The sequence below is a fragment of the Phymastichus coffea genome, unplaced genomic scaffold (assembly GCF_024137745.1).
Source record: "Phymastichus coffea isolate CEN01 unplaced genomic scaffold, Cenicafe_Pcof_1.1 PCOF00291, whole genome shotgun sequence".
Taxonomy (NCBI): domain Eukaryota; kingdom Metazoa; phylum Arthropoda; class Insecta; order Hymenoptera; family Eulophidae; genus Phymastichus; species Phymastichus coffea.
In genome coordinates this window covers 19,791-36,903 of record NW_026707102.1, presented here as the reverse complement: position 1 = coordinate 36,903, position 17,113 = coordinate 19,791, and the positions used below count along the sequence as shown (strand labels likewise).

Genomic DNA, 17,113 nt, shown 5'->3' with positions numbered 1-17,113 from the left:
TGGTTTTGTCATATGAGTAGTCGTTTGTTGATGGATTAGCATTTAATGTCCTGTCGTACATTGCAATTTTCATGCTTATTTGCATCTCTGCATCAAGAGCCATTATACACAACAGCCAGGAAAAACAATGTGAGTACGACGAAGTTTTGTATAAATTTAATTTTCCTTCATAAAAAACGGCGGGTACTACTATACCGGCGGTAACGCCAACCAGTTATCATGCGTTAGCCCGCGTCGATAACTCGACTCACCACTAGATGGCGGTAGCCCTCTAAGGCACTTTGGTGGACTTAGGGAAGATAGATATTTTTGTGAATGTGTTCAGGTCCAAAAAGTTAGCACCCAGAATCCTTTTTTTTAAGCTAATCGATAAACTAATTATAACGTTAGATATTTCGTCAGGATAGCAACAACTTTTCTTTTTGTCGTTTGTTGGTTCGTCCACTGGAAATCCTTAAAATTAATAAAATAAGTCTTAGGTGCTGGCCTTAGCACCCAAACCAAAGTTGCGGTCAAACTTAGAAAATATTAAGTAAAAAAAATTCGTAAGTAAACCGATCGTTAGTTCGTCTTACGAACTAACAGCACCCATAATAAAATCATGACTAATTTGATTATTTAAGCAACTAAAAATAAAAAACTGTTTCGAATATTGGCTCACGTTCAAACGCCAAAGCGCGGTACGCATGCTTCCTGAATTATCCCCGCCGGTACGCGAACCCCCGCTCTTATTTTTTACTACACCTTTTTGATTTTAATACATCAGATCAAATCAAACTTTATAGTAACATTAGTAAACATTAGTAACTAGTACCTATTGTCCAATCAATGGGTAAATGGAATTTAAAAAAGTTACGCTTCGCGTATTAATTACTCAAGTATGTACTTTTTAAATTCCATTTACCCATTGATTGGACAATAGGTACTAGTTATTAATGTTTACTAATGTTACTATAAAGTTTGATTTGATCTGATGTATTAAAATCAAACAGGTGTAGTAAAAAATAAGAGCGGGGGTTCGCGTATCGGCGGGGATAATTCAGGAAGCATGCGTACCGCGCTTTGGCGTTTGAACGTGAGCCAATATTCGAAACAGTTTTTTATTTTTAGTTGCTTAAATAATCAAATTAGTCATGATTTTATTATGGGTGTTATTAGTTCGTAAGACGAACTAACGATCGGTTTACTTTCGAATTTTTTTTACTTAATATTTTCTAAGTTTGACCGCAACTTTGGTTTGGGTGCTAAGGCCAGCACCTAAGACTTATTTTATTAATTTTAAGGATTTCCAGTGGACGAACCAACAAACGACAACAAGAAAAGTTGTTGCTATCCTGACGAAATATCTAACGGTATAATTAGTTTATCGATTAGCTTAAAAAAAAGGATTCTGGGTGCTTACTTTTTGGACCTAATGTGTTCACGATCTAATTTAGCCGCTAACAAATTAGGCTTATGAAAACACCCTTTTATTTGTATATATTTATTTAGAATAAAAATAATTATGCATGAATTCGTAAAATTTGAGATGTTAAGTACTAAAAAATGTAAAAAGTTCCAGATTTACCGATGAATTTAAAAAATAAACGAAGAAAAAGGGAAATAAAATATGTAGCCACTATAATGGCTGCTATGACTGAAAGGGTTAAATTGTAATTTATAATTTAAAACACTTAAAACATTTAAAAATATAATGGTTTTCAAGTGATTTTGTTGGAAATTTTAGCAATTTATAATCAGAGATTATAAATGAAGATTATTTATCATCTTGGATAGCTTATAGTATTTTTTGAGAATTTTCAGACATGTTTTCTGATATTTGTGAATAAGAGATTTAACTATCATTGAATATTAATATTATGGGGGACTTAGGCTGGAGAATTCAATTCTACATTGCGCTTCGTCTCCTGTATGTAGTCTCCATGATCAGCAAGGTCCGATATACGCAGCAGCCAGGTAAAACAATGTGAATGCGGTAAATATTTTCGTAACTTCGGACAGCGAGAAACTTCTGCAATACACTATGAACAATGGCAAAATATATTTCAAGGATGAGGCAATCAAGAGAAAGTTCTTAGAGCTTCGATCTCGGAGGAAGATTCGTTCTCTTCTGAAGTCCGGACTTAAATCGATTGGGAGCATTATTGGGAGTGGTAAGCCTCGGTAAGCCTAACATTGTCCCTATTTTTATTTACGTAAATATTTTTATAGGATCAATTATGAAATTAGATTTTCAAAGGTTTCTCTAATTGAAAGGCTCACAAGAATAGAGTTGGAATAAAATAGATTTGAAAACATTAGGATGCTGTTCGTCGTAGTTCGAGATCAAGTCCACGATTTCTGGATCTCCTCGTTCTACGGCTAGCTGCAGAGGGGTTGATTCATCTGCATCTTTCACGTAAATGTTGGCGCCTTTCTCTAGGAGGTAAAGAATTACTTCGGTAGGAGTGCTCGTTGGCATATTTTTTATCCGAATATGCGCCGATTCTCGTATGCTTGATAAACATTGTATTTTTCATTTTGTGTAATATACTATATGTAAATAGCTCTGACATTCAGTGTTATTATTTAAATAACTTTCAGCAACGTCATTGAGTAACTAATACATTTCTGTGAAACGTTCTGTCAAAAATAACTTCTAACGAATTTCAATAATCCTGTTTACAAATAAGGTAATTGCAGCGATCACCGCTTACTCAAAGATTTTGCGTAAATACAACTGTGAATCTTGAATACGCGTGGCTGACAACCGCATTGAACTTCGCGTTGCAGATCGAGATGGTGGTAAGCCTCGCTTCAAGAGATTTTATAATAATTGATAGATTAAAGAAATTGCGCTTCTTTCTTATTTCCTCATATATGGTTTCATTATTTTATTATTCCAGCGGCTTATTTCTCAGCCAAGATCCCTCGTATTATCTGTACTTTGGGTTTAATCAATTAATATCACGGACGATTAACGCATTGGCGTTTACGTACATCGGCGTCGGCTATTGCAATGTTGCCGGTTCATTTACGTGGTAAGTATTGAAATATAACGTCCAAGATTGTACTTTATTGTGTGGGAAGTCAATTAAGCTAAAAGTTACATAAAAATCGACAGCTCGGAAGCTCGAGTCACGATACGCTTAAATCTAATCCTACAAAAAAAAAAAAGAAAATACATTCTAAATCTCGGCGATATCATTCGGGGCTGATTGGTCACTATATCGGCAACGGATATCATTCAACTTGTCTGCCTTGCGCAATTGCTCCTTTAGAGCACAGATGTAAAAATAATGGAACTGATAGCGAGACTCGATGTGTCGGACCAATTCTTCCGAGTCCGCGTCCATCGCGTAAGGCGCGATCTCTTCGATGGTACCCGTAATAGCAGTGAATAGCGACAAGGTGTTTACTAGTTGCACGCGTTTCATATCCGATATTTGCATGAGAAAAAACTGGTAAAAATCGCTACACCTTTTATTCCGTTCTATACGTGCGCGTAAGGATGGTACGATCGTTACGCCCAACTCCTGACTCAACATCATCCGGGCGAGTATACGAGGTGTGATCAAAAAGTATTTTATCTCCTTCAAAGTCATCCCCCTCGGATATAATGCACTTGTGCCAACGCTTTTTCCAATCCTCAAAGCATTTCAAAAAATCATTTTTTGTGATCTTGTTTAGTTCATCCATCGATGCCGTCTTTATCTCCTCAATCGTGGCAAAACGCCGTCCTTTCATGGGCCTCTTCAGTTTTGGAAACAAGAAGAAGTCACAGGGGGCCAGATCTGGGGAATACGGTGCCTGTGGCATCGTTACTGTGTTGGTTTTAGCCAAAAATTCGCGCACAAGCAACGATGTGTGAGCAGGGGCGTTATCATGGTGCAAAAGCCAATTTTTATTTTTCTATACGTGTGCGTAAGGATGGTTCGATCGGTACGCCCAACTCCTGACTCAACATTATCCGGGCGAGTATATGCTCCTGTAAAACCAAGCTGAAGGTGTAGCCGAAAGGATCAAGACGCGGAGTCTCCGAATGGAGCACGGATTTAATGTCGGCGCCATTCAACTTGTCTGCCTTGCGCAATTGTCCTTCAGCGCACAGATGTAAAAGTAATGGAATCGATAGCGAGACTCGATGTGTCGGGTCAATTCTTCCGAGTCCGCGTCCACCACGTGAGACACGATCTCTTGAATGCTACCCGTAATAGCTTTGAATAGCGGCAAGGAGCTACCCGATCTTCCCCGTACTGTTTTTTAAAGAATTCGTTAACCTTGCCATCTAACAGTGCCGCTACGCAGTCTTCGCTACACTTATTGAATACACCGCAAAAAAAAAAAAAAATTTGAATGTGTCCTCGTTTACAAGGTTCCACGAGTTCAGATTCTACAAATAGTTCAGAGTAAGTTTACTGTACACAGAAGATCCACTACTTGCCATATCCACCGCTATCTGGCAAAACACAACCGCGTCTAACACAGCACACTTAAGACCACGGTCCACAAGAAGGCGAACGGCTGAGAAATAAGCCGCTGGAATAATAAAATAATGAAACCATATATGAGGAAATAAGAAAGAAGCGCAATTTCTTTAATCGGTCAATTATTATGAAATCTTTTGAAGTGAGGCTTACCACCATCTCGATCTGCATCGCGAAGTTCTATGCGGTTATCAGTCACCGGCATTCAACATTCACAGTTGTATTTACGTAAAATCCTTGAGTAAACGGTGATCCCTGCAATTACCTTATTTGTAAACAGGATTATTGAAATTCGTTAGAAGTTATTTTTGACAGAACGTTTCACAGAAATGTATTAGTTACTCAATGACGTTGCTGAAAGTTATTTAAATAATAACACTGAATGTCAAAGCTATTTACATATAGTATATTACACAAAATGAAAAATACAATGTTTATCAAGCATACGAGAATCGGCGCATATTCGGATAAAAAATATGCCAACGAGCACTCCTACCGAAGTAATTCTTTACCTCCTAGAGAAAGGCGCCAACATTTACGTGAAAGATGCAGATTAATCAACCCCTCTGCAGCTAGGCGTAGAACGAGGGGATCCAGAAATCGTGGACTTGATCTCGAACTACGACGAACAGCATCCTAATGGCTAGAATAAAAAACACAAAGTAAAAAGTTGTACGAATGGTTTTCAAATCTATTTTATTCCAACTCTATTCTTGTGAGCCTTTCAATTAGAGAAACCTTTGAAAAACTAATTTCATAATTGATCCTATAAGAATATTTACGTAAATAAAAATAGGGACAATGTTAGGCTTACCGAGGCTTACCACTCCCAATAATGCTCCCAATCGATTTAAGTCCGGATTTCAGAAGAGAACGAATCTTCCTCCGAGATCGAAGCTCTAAGAACTTTCTCTTGATTGCCTCATCCTTGAAATATATTTTGCCATTGTTCATAGTGTATTGCAGAAGTTTCTCGCTGTCCGATGTTACGAAAATATTCACCGCATTCACATTGTTTTACCTGGCTGCTGCGTATATCGGACCTTGCTGATCATGGAGACTACATACAGGAGACGAAGCGCAATGTAGAATTGAATTCTCCAGCCTAAGTCCCCCATAATAATAATATTCAATGATAGTTAAATCTCTTATTCACAAATATCAGAAAACATGTCTGAAAATTCTCAAAAAATACTATAAGCTATTCATGATGATAAATCATCATTTATAATCTCCGATTATAAATTAGTAAAATTTCCAGCAAAATCAATTGAAAACCATTATATTTTTAAATGTTTTAAGTGTTTTCAATTATAAATTACAATTTAACCCTTTCAGTCATAGCAGCCATTATGGTGGCTACATATTTTATTTCCCCCTTTCTTCGTTTATTTTTTAAATTCATCGGTAAATCTGGAACTTTTTACATTTTTTGGTACTTAACATCTCAAATTTTGAAGTGTTTGGAAAATTTTACGAATTCATGCATAATTATTATTGTTATAAATAAATATATAGAAAGAGAAAGGGTGTTTTCATAAGCCTAATTTGTTAGCGGCTAAATTAGATCGTGAACACATGCTGAAAAATATCTATCTTCCCTAAGTCCCCCAAAGTGCCTTAGAGGGCTACCACCATCTAGTGGTGACTCGAGTTATGGACGTGCGCTAAAGCATGGTAACTGGCTGGCGTTACCGCCAGTATAGTAGTACCCGCAAGATATTCAAACACAAGCTATAGGATGTGTTTCAGTCTCTTGCGAGTACTACTATACCGGCAATAACGCCGACCAGTTACCATGCGTTAGCGAGCGTCGATAGATCGATAGATTCCACTGAGATGGCTGAAGTGTATGATATAGAGAATGATTAAAGATACGAATTTTTTGAAAGTAAAATTTATGTATTTAAACCAACACATCGTTTCCACGCCAATGAAATATGTCATTGTAGTTGTGCTTTAAGGAGGTCTCACTTGGAAGCTGCTATTGTCAACATTAAATTGAATTGTTTAATGATAAAAAATACGATTTCAGCGAAAATTTATGACAGTTCTCGTTGAGAAATTCGATATTACATTGCAATAAAAAAAAATCATTTCTTTCGTTTGCAATAGCTCTGACTAAATACAATGAAATAGCTGATGCAAGGTCTCATTATACCTATTATTATGTTTTAAAATGAAACCTCGTGTACTCAAAAAATCGATTTTTGTCAAAAGTTATGGCTGTTTATTTAATCAACCCCATATTAACTGTATATCTAAAATATCCCAAAAATTCGTAATCCGACCAACCTATACAAACAACTCGCTTCATTGTTTTCGATAAACAATATTTTGACAATATTTAAAAACCGATTCGATTCAATTTACTCCTGTTATCGTAAAAAAAGGGGTCTTTTTCCAGATAAATTTTTTTTTGCCGAAACTAACCCCTAAAAAGGCTTAAACATTACAAGATATTGTACTAATAATATGAGACGCCTTTAGTAAAATGTTGAAAAAGTTTCATGCATTATTTGTCAAAATACGATTTATTTTCAAACGGTTTGTAATATATCTTTAAAATGGGAATAGCCATAATTAAATTTCATAATTTCTTAACCCTCCGGCCGGAAAACAGATACTTTTCACATACTCGGACAAAAGCGTGAGTTCAAAGTCCAGCTTTCCACACATCGTATGGAAATAGTACGTTACGATACAAGTGCGGGAAAGTAGATTCTTGTCTCGTGTGGCGTTTAGACTTGTGAAGCTGACGCCCAAAAAATCTTTTTAAACATATTTTTGAGTTTTCGTGAGCTAAAACGTTTTCTCCCTTTTTCCGGATTAAGTCTCCGCTTGAAATTTTATTTCCGGATTTTCCGTTTTTAAGAAAATTGCAAAAAAAAATCGGGCGTTCGACAGCACGCAATATGCATCGAACATTTTTCTCCTGTTTAAAAAGAAACAATATCGATAGCGGATGAAAGCCCCTTATTCCTGGATTACGAAACAATTTTCCTTTTGTCGATTTTCCATCCAAAATTGAGGAAAATGTAAGGATTAGTAATATGCGGCAGTTAGTCGATAAAACCGGTCAAACATTTGCTAATCACCAGATATCCCTATGCGAGTTCTACAGTGCGTACTGTCATATGTTACTCTCATGTCGGATATATAAGGAACCAATAATCAACGTATACATGCTTGTAAATTGCAAATACGTATTTTTTTTAATGAGCCTGCATCACCAGTCCCCATGAAAAATACTTTTGACAAAGTAAAAAATTGCACGAAGGCTTCGCTAACAGTTTCAATTCTTTTTAATTGTTTTATATTATGCTACATAAATCTAATGTAAAATTCAATAAATTTTCCGTTTTGAAATTCACTCTCTAACAATCTCATTCAAAACTATTCGCTGAAAGTTATTTGTTTTAAAAGTAATAAAATCTACTTAACAATGGCATGGACGTTGAAAATTATTTTCAGACCTCTTATACAAATTAAATTAATATGTATTAAGTAACAGAATAATTAAAAACAGATTAACAAAAAATTAAATAAATGTTATGTATGACATTCTATGCTTCAACTGATAGTCAGGAATATTTAATATATGATATTCATTTTTTTCATGGAAATGTTACTAAAAAGTCATTAATGAATTTTCGAAGATGACGAAATAATATATATTATATTTTTACCGGGCCTGTCATCGACCGTCAAGGAAATAATGTTGCTTTAAATTGTGAAAATCTATTTGATTTTTCGAAAATGATTATTTCCCAATAATTTTCTTGTGTACTAAAATTTATTTTATGAAAATATTTAGGGACTTTCTTCTACACAAGAGCCATCGGATTTCGGACCTCCGAGGTGCACGAAAGTGTAAAAATGAATTAATTATTTGACATTAATTCATAAAATAAAAAAAAATCATTTCTTTCATTTGCAATAGCTCTGACTAAATACAATGAAATAGCTCATGCAAGGTCTCATTATACCTATTATTATGTTTTAAAATGAAACCTCGTGTACTCAAAAAATCGATTTTTGTCAAAAGTTATGGCTGTTTATTTAATCAACCCCATATTAACTGTATATCTGAAATATCCCAAAAATTTGACATCTGATATTTGACATTAATTCATAAAATAAAAATAAATGTTGCAGATGGCCATGAGAAAAATAATAAGTACTTTAATTACTTAATCAAGTACATGTAGTATATTAATAAATAAAAATATTTCCTAACTCAGGTTCTATCTGCAGAAACGAGTCTGTGTTAACAGATATACTATAAGGATTGCTGCAAGTAAATAATCTCAATTAATTTCGTCTACATGTGCACAAACTGAAATAGAGATCAGCGATTATACTCGATTCCTAAATAAGTATTCGATTCTTCCTAGATTTAATCCTACTTAAACTATTCGAGATATTTTTGACGGTCATTTCAACAGAGACATTTTCATATAGTCGCATTAAAGTATATTTAGCAACCTAATCAATAGTTTTAACATTCATTTTCTCTCTCTACTGAGCTTTGAACAGTTCTCCTGATTTTGCGAATGAACGCATACATGCCTATTAAGCAAATAAAATCAATTACAATTACAAATTATTCTCTCCAATTCTCATGAAGTAAATGAAAAGTGTGTAATGGTTTTTAACGCTTTATATATATTTATTACGTATAAATGAAAAATTTCGTAAAACAACAGTTCGACAGCTTACTTGGCAAAGTTCCAGACGTCGGTTTGTTCTACATTTTTAACTTTATTCCATCGCTCAAACAAAATGACGTATTCTTTTTACTACTTTCAATTGATCGCAGGTATGTTATTTTTGGAAACAACAAATGATTATTAAGTCTTTTATCATTAGAAGATTTATTTTTTTAAAATTATTAAGAATTGAATAATGAAATGAATAATGAAAAATTATTAAGAATCGTAGTTTGACATCAAGTCAACGATTTCTCGATCGCCTCGTTCTACGGCTAGCTGCAGAGGGGTTGATCCATCTGCATCTTCTCTATAAATCTTGGCGCCATTTTCTAGGAGGTAAAGAATTACCTCGGTATGTCCGAACTCAGATGCCATGTGCAGCGGCGTTCTGCCTGCATACTGCGAGTAGCCGTCGTCTTTGACCTGTAAAATTGTTTTGTAATTAATTATGCACGGAAATTCATTTGCTAAAAAGTGGTATCGAAAACTCGTTCAGCAGAAAGAACAGTACTAGAAATATAAAAGACCAAATGAACGGAAAGCAAACTTACCCGCTGGTGTATATCTGCGCCACCTTTCTCCACGAAATTAGTGACCGTTTCCAGGTCAGACGTGGCGCAAGCTATGTGCAAGTAGGAAAATCCTTCCTCGTCCTTTTCGTTTAGACAGCTCTCCGCTAGGTAGACGTCGAATAAAATCTGTATCACCAAGCAAGACGCCCCTTCATGGAACGCCTTTTGAATCGGCGTCTCGTCGCGACGGTTCCTCTGACTAAGGTTTGCGTCCTTCTGAAGCAGTTCAACGACCAGCGCTTCGAACTTCGGCCTTATCACGGCGAGGTGTAGTGGAGAGTTGTCCTGCTCATACGGCACACAGACGCGGCAGCCGCTCTCCACCAGCAGGTTGGCGATCTCGACGCGGTCGTACTTGATGGCCTTACGAAGAGCCTGGTAATCCACGTTGTCGGCAGTCAAGTGCAGGCGATGCCGCGAAACCAGTGTTCGCACGGCTTCGACGTCATTCCTGCGAATCGCCGAAAACAACACGAACTTGACGGAATACGGAGACATCTGAAAGGTTGACATCTTATCGTTAGCTCGACAGACCGCGGAGGAAGGCATAGTGTAGAGCAAAGAAAATTCGATCAGAATTAAATTACCTTGTGTGCGATTGTAGTTGGGAATCGTCGAAATCCAAAAGCGAAGCAAATACTGGACTGGAAGCGAGAATCGGAACAACCCCTTGGCTCGGCTGGCCTTCGATCTAGTCAACTGTCTATCGCCTGCCCGTCCGATGCGTCCCATTTATACAGTGCCGAGAGTACTCTCACTCCACAGATTCTCTCTCCCTCGGCCAATCGTGTGCAGGCTCCGCCAATCGGAGTATCTGGGACCTTCCCAAGTACGGCTCCTAATTACCGTTTAATGGCCATGTGCTTTACTAGCAATGGCACGGCGCGTCTAACCAAGACTACCTGCGGAAAGTCACGATGAATCTTTCGACTCGTTCTCTGTTCTCTGCAAGTTGCACTGTGTTGGCTACCCGATACCGACCCGATCTCACTGCCTTGAATGCTTCCTTAATTACGGTCTCGCAAAATCAGTTTGCCTCTTGGTTGCTCCAGACATTAACTCGGATTATTTGCAAAGGTGCTCTGATATTTATGTCAATTATAAGCGTACTATATAAGTACATTTATTTCCACAGCATTGCCGAAGAAAGTCGACGGGCAAATAAGGAATATATTTCAAGTTCGTGAAACACGACTATGAAGTCACTTTTACTCATAAAAAACAGATCATTGTCATTATTTCAAGCTTCGAATACCGAGTGATTGCCAATCGCAGATATGGGGTGCCACACTGATGTAAATGCCAAAATGGTATGAAAATAGAAACACTGTAAAGAATCTATGAAAAGCGTTCTACGAACTACTCAGAAGTCAATTTTTCTTTCAGCATGACAGGCTATTATCACTGGAGAATATAACCATGATCTGCGGTAATGATGAGTATAATATATGAGTGACTTCATAGTCGAGTTTCGCGAATTTGAAAAGTATTCCTTATTTGTCCGTCGTTTTGTGAAAATAAATGTACTTATTTAGTATATACGCTTATAATTGTAAGGATAACGCATTGTTCCTCTGGTTAAGCAAACGAGCACTACATCTGCATCGCCACAGCATCATTTTCATTCTGGAAAAATCTGCAACGTTCCGAGTCTCAAACGATCTTCTCATCTGTTTTTGGTGAATGAATTTGTTGGGAAATGTGGATTTCCCGAGAAAACCCGACTTAGGCTCCATTCGTTCGCGATCACTAGCAAAGTTATACTTCACGCAACCGATGATAAAAGGGGATGAGCTCGCCAACATATGTGCTGTGCAATGAGCATAACTTCGTTTTACAGTGACATGCCCGAACATACGAAATACAAATTTTATGTCACAGATAATTTCCGGCTTTTTGTCGGTCTCAACATGGGGAAGGCCTGACGCCGTCTCGTCTGTAAAGCAATAAATTACCAAGGTGTCCTAAAAATATCAGAGCGTCTTTGCAAATAATCCGAGTTAATGTTTGGACGAAGAAGCCAAATGACTGCGAGACCGTAATTAAGGAAGCATTCAAGACATTAAGATCAGGTAAAGACCGGGTAGCCTACACAGTATAACTAGCAGAGAAGAGAGAAGGAGTCGAAAGGTTCATCGTGACTTTTCGCAGGTAGTCCTGATTAGTCTCGCCGTGCCATAGCTCCTCAACATAATGGCCGTAAGGCGACAGTTACTTTGTATATCCATAGACGTCGTTTCGTTTAATTTATTTCACTTTTCTTCTATTAATCGAATACAATTTTACGCCTTTATTCTACATTAATTGTATCGTAGGCATGTGAATGTTGGAAATGGCAATTTATTATCAAGTTATAAGATTTTCAGTTCATCCGAGTAAGATTTAATTTGCAGTAAGTATTGATAGACCAAGTAGGAAACTTTCCATATCTTGCTTCCACGTAGAGGAAGCTTTGTTTCGATAAAAATATTTTTTTACCGAAAAATACTTGTTTGCTTAAGGATATATGGGGTCTAAAAATGGAATTTTTACGAAATGTCTGTTTTTGATATGTACTCGTATAAATGTCCTTGTCAATAATACACATTTCATACCGTAAAATTTATTTATTTAATATTGTAGGAAATACTAGTATTTAATATCGAATAAAAATATAGCTATATACCCCTTATATAGCTATATTGATTATGTAGTGCATTTAATTAAAATGTTTTGAATTAGTTTTATTAAAACCTATTCATAATTTGATGAATAATCTTACTAATTTCAATAAAAAATATTTCATCATTCATTTTTATTCCAGGAGACAAAATTATGTAGGAAAAATAAAGTTTGCTAGTTTTGATACGGTTTCAATGACTAAAAAAGTAGTTGTTACAACTGAAGAAAATGTAATTGCAGCTTTAAAGTGTTAAAATAGATATTTTTATATTCAAATTTAATAATTTGAATAATGTTTGTTAGAATAAATTGAAAATTGACATATGTATCTTAATGTCGGACAACTATTATGGAGGAGAATACTAGAAAAAGGATGTGCTGGTCGCATACAAGCATTTAGTAATGTTACAAGTGGAGAATTGATTTCAGTGAATGGTGGTGTTTCAGCTTTAGTCCGTTATTGCAATTTAGCTACTGGACATATGTCCAGTAATATAATAAATGAATGGACATTAACAGAACAAAATCGAGACAGGTATTATTTTTTCTCATAATTCACTCAATTTATAATTTCAAACTAGTTTTTATTAATCTGCTCTTCGACTAATGATAATAGATATGACAACTAATGAGTTCAATGCTACATGAATTTAAATATTTTATAATCCAATATAAAAGTATTAAAAATCACTTTTATACATATTTAAATTTTGTAGTGTCTATTTCAGAATTGATTCTCCATTTATATCATATTCTACAGCAGGGCTTTACAATAGTGAAAGGTTTTACTTTGTCAATTTTTTTGCTGTACACTATTAAATTTACAATCATAAATTGTATGATACACAAAATTTTTCATAAATCTATATTTTTTCAATATCTTGTAATGAGATATTGATAGAATTTGTTTATGTTACATGTTCGATAAAATATGAAATGCATTTTATGTGTATTTTCATAGGCAATTCAATCAAGTAATACTGTTGTAATGTTTGCAGAATTGAAGATGTTTAATGGTACATGAAGGATGGAACCTTACATCACATTCTACCAATTTATAATAATGGTTTTAAGGTCACCTCATATCATAGTAAAACTGGAGAAAAATTGAAAAATAAGAAAATTTCTGCACCTTTCATATCTCAAGAAGCCGAGTAAATATTTTGTATCAAAATTATCTTAATTATTTTAAAATAGAGTTTTTTATTTATGGAGATAACTTATTACAGGTGTATTTGAGCAGCATCAAATTATGTTTGCTTGAAAGGTGACAACAATTTAGCACTATTGTTTTATATCAATATATTTGAACCTAAATCGGAGCCTCAGTCAATAACAATTAACACTATATTTGGCGCAGATGCTCAAGGACCTTACAAGTTTACACTATACTTCCAGGAAACATATCTGCAATATCTATTAGAGCCGGCAGTAATAACAGAAAGCGCGTGGTATTATTTGAGAAAAGCCCTAAAATTATTTCACGAGGTATAGATGGAGAGACTTTTTGTATGTTACTAATTTACATAGCAAAAAAGTAGTATTAGAGTCATCATATCAAAAGGTGAATATAAGAGATTAATATACGAATCTAGCGATGCAAGAAATATTTACATATTTGATTCCAATAAATATTACATATTTTAAAATAAATGAAATTTGTTTTTAGATTACAAGAATTACCATAACTGAACTTAGCATAAATGAAGCTCAATCTGAAAAATTAGCATATGTAACAAATAGTTCACTATTTAAGCCTGCGATCGTTGCAGCCGATTGTTCTTGTCAATCACAACAAGTGTCAAGAAGGAAAACGTGTAGATTTTTACTCTCCTCTGAGGACAATATACTGTCAGTTTAGTCCAACAAAATATCATCTAGACTAGAGAGGAATCTATCTCACAAATATTGTAACCGTTGAAATTGTTAAGTTACCAATGTCAGATCGTGATCAAGCACGATCAATATAATTTTAATTGTTTTACTTAACAGTTCAATGAAATTCCGTCAATTTTGAGTTTCAAGTACATCTTATTCTAATTCAACAAATCAATATATTAACTAACTTTCTTTTACGAATGGTTACTGTCCGGTCATGATGTTAATAGTTCATGTAAGTAGCATATACGTATAGGCGACATCAATATTTAAGTGTGGAGTTTGATTTTTCATTATGATTTTTTTATGAAAGCATGATTTTAAAAATTTGAAATTTTTGTCTTAAATTTTTCGTCAGCATGAGGGTTCTAGTGTTTATTAAGCGTTTGAAAATATTATTTTCAGGCATTTAAGTATCAATATAAAATCAACTATATTGTTGAATTATTATTAGATAACAATATTTTCTTAGCGTGTTAACTCTTTACAAATAGATTTTTTATTAGTTTAATTTATTTAATTGTTTTAGTTTTGTCAAACGTTGAACTGACTAAATAAACTGATGTATTGCGTTCGCTAGGCTTTAATTTTTAAATTATTGCAGTATTCTTTTGAGTTGTTAATATCTAAATTGTTGATTTATCTTCTCTTTTAGAAGCCAACCAGATAAACGTTTTCATGCAAGGAACTTTGGGCTTTGAACCACAGTAATCAAATCAACGAGCCGATTTAGTTCGTGATAAATTTGGTTTACATAAAGTGATTGTAGCTGTTACATCGTCAGGGAAAGTGAAACTGTTATATCAAACTTGAACGATAGATAAACTGTTTTTAATTTTCGTGTGACTTATATTAACAATTTATTATTATAGCTGTACGGAATAGAGTCAACGAAAGGTGAAATAATTTGGCAATCACGAGTCAATTACATCAAAGGCTTATCTCAGGATTTTAACAAGATAGTTTTGTATGTCTAACGTGGAAGTAGGCACTTTCCGCATCCACCTCGGTGCGCATTGCTTGCAACAGGTAACGTAATTTTTAATTTTATCCGCATTTTCAATCGCGACCTTTAAAGTCGACATAAAATTAAGAGTATTATTAATTTTGTAGACCATTGGAAATGGAATGATATACACTTTCAACCCAATAAACGGACAGCTACTGGATAGACTGACAAAGTTGAATTACCAAATCAAGCAGTCAATTTTGTTACATGCATTAACCGATATTTTTCTACGTGGTATAGTTATTTTGGATGAGCACGACCGAGCGCACGTCTTTTCAGAAAGTGCAAGCGCTGTTGCAACTTCTGCTGGACGTACTACTTACATCTTCACTGCCGACAGAAAGACTGGTGTATTGTCCGGATACTCGCTTACTTATAGCAACTCGCAGAATCTAATCGCTCACAAGATGTGTAAAACTATTTAAAAGCTTAAAAGCTTCCACAAAGATTGTGATATTTTTCAAATTCATTGCCTTCGTTCAGGTATGGGAATTAGTTTTCTCGCCAAAGATACAACGGATAACACATGTCTCAAAAAGTTCAATCGAACGTGTTCACTCGCAGGGTCAAGTGTTGAGTGATCGGTCAGTTTTGTACAAATATATCAGTACAAATCTGGTTGCTATCGTGACTCAAGGAATAGGTGATGCTTATAAAAGTTAATTTATTATATCTATAATAAAAAGGACTTTACGAAAACTAATTATGTTTACTCAAAGTCTTGTTTAATTATTTATAGATACTCTCAATTTGTATCTTCTTCCTGTCGTACCTGGATCAATGATTTTCTCCATCGTACACAAGAGAACCAAGGGACCAGTACATATTGTTCATTCCGAAAACTGGGTTGTTTATAGTTACTTTAACGATAAAAGTCAAAGAACGGAAATAGCTACGTAAAGAAGCTACGGAAAGAATTGTATGAGAGAAAAACTCAAAGCAATACTACAAGTAAATTGGTTAAAATAAAAATTGTTACATCCATATCAATTCATATTTAACACTAACAATAATAATTTTATGTTGTAGTTTTCTCATTATTAACTAACACAAAGTTACCTATTGTGGAGAGGCAAGCTTTTATATTACATTTGTCAATTGATTCAATGCAAGAAACGATTACAGAGAAACGAACTAGCAAACACATCCTAGGTGAATAATTTAATTTAATATCGAATTGTTCCACGATTTACTCTTCGATTTCAAATATTTTAACCGGAATGTTATTCATTCAGTTGCATTAACAAATGGCGGAGTGTTGAAATTGCCCTGGATATTTGTAGACCCAAGAAGGCCAGTAAATCCCGAAATAAGGGAAAAAGGACCCCGAATTGCCGATACACATGGACGGCATTGTAAATTACAATCAGAGTGTTTCTAGGGTATCTGGAATTCATACGTTTCCTATTGGTCTTGAAAGCGCATGTTTAGCACATGTATACGTAATGGAAAAAATAGTTTTAGTTTATGAGTGGTATCGAAACATTGTTTATTAATAATTTGAATCAAAAAACCATTTTATTTACTTATTTGCTTACATCTTTGTTTCTAATTGTCGTATCGAGATAAGACTTACAATATGAGATTTCTTTTAACATTTTTTATTTGGTTCAATATCTTTCAAAATTAAATTAATTTAACAACAATATTTTAACAACAATAATTTTCATTGTTTGCAGAAATGTTAAAAATTATAAATGATTATATGTACTAGTCTTCTTTATCCAGTATATAACCATTATCATAACCATATTCATTTATCCAGTATGTAACCGTTTATCATTTTTAATATTTCTGCAAACAATGCAAGAT

General features: G+C 34.7%; 1 protein-coding gene and 1 pseudogene across 1 annotated transcript; one reads left to right on the top strand and one right to left on the bottom strand.

The window, feature by feature from the left end:
- Window positions 1-9,397: 9,397 nt before the first annotated feature.
- On the bottom strand, window positions 9,398-10,302 carry LOC131674733 (cyclin-dependent kinase 4 inhibitor D-like). The gene is made up of 2 exons (XM_058953576.1): window positions 9,733-10,302; window positions 9,398-9,604 (listed from the first exon to the last, which is right to left on the bottom strand). Exons 1-2 carry the CDS (start codon window positions 10,300-10,302, stop codon window positions 9,398-9,400), a joined length of 777 nt encoding a protein of 258 aa, XP_058809559.1.
- Window positions 10,303-11,030: 728 nt separating this feature from the next.
- LOC131674732 (ER membrane protein complex subunit 1-like) lies at window positions 11,031-16,797 on the top strand (annotated as a pseudogene).
- Window positions 16,798-17,113: the final 316 nt, after the last annotated feature.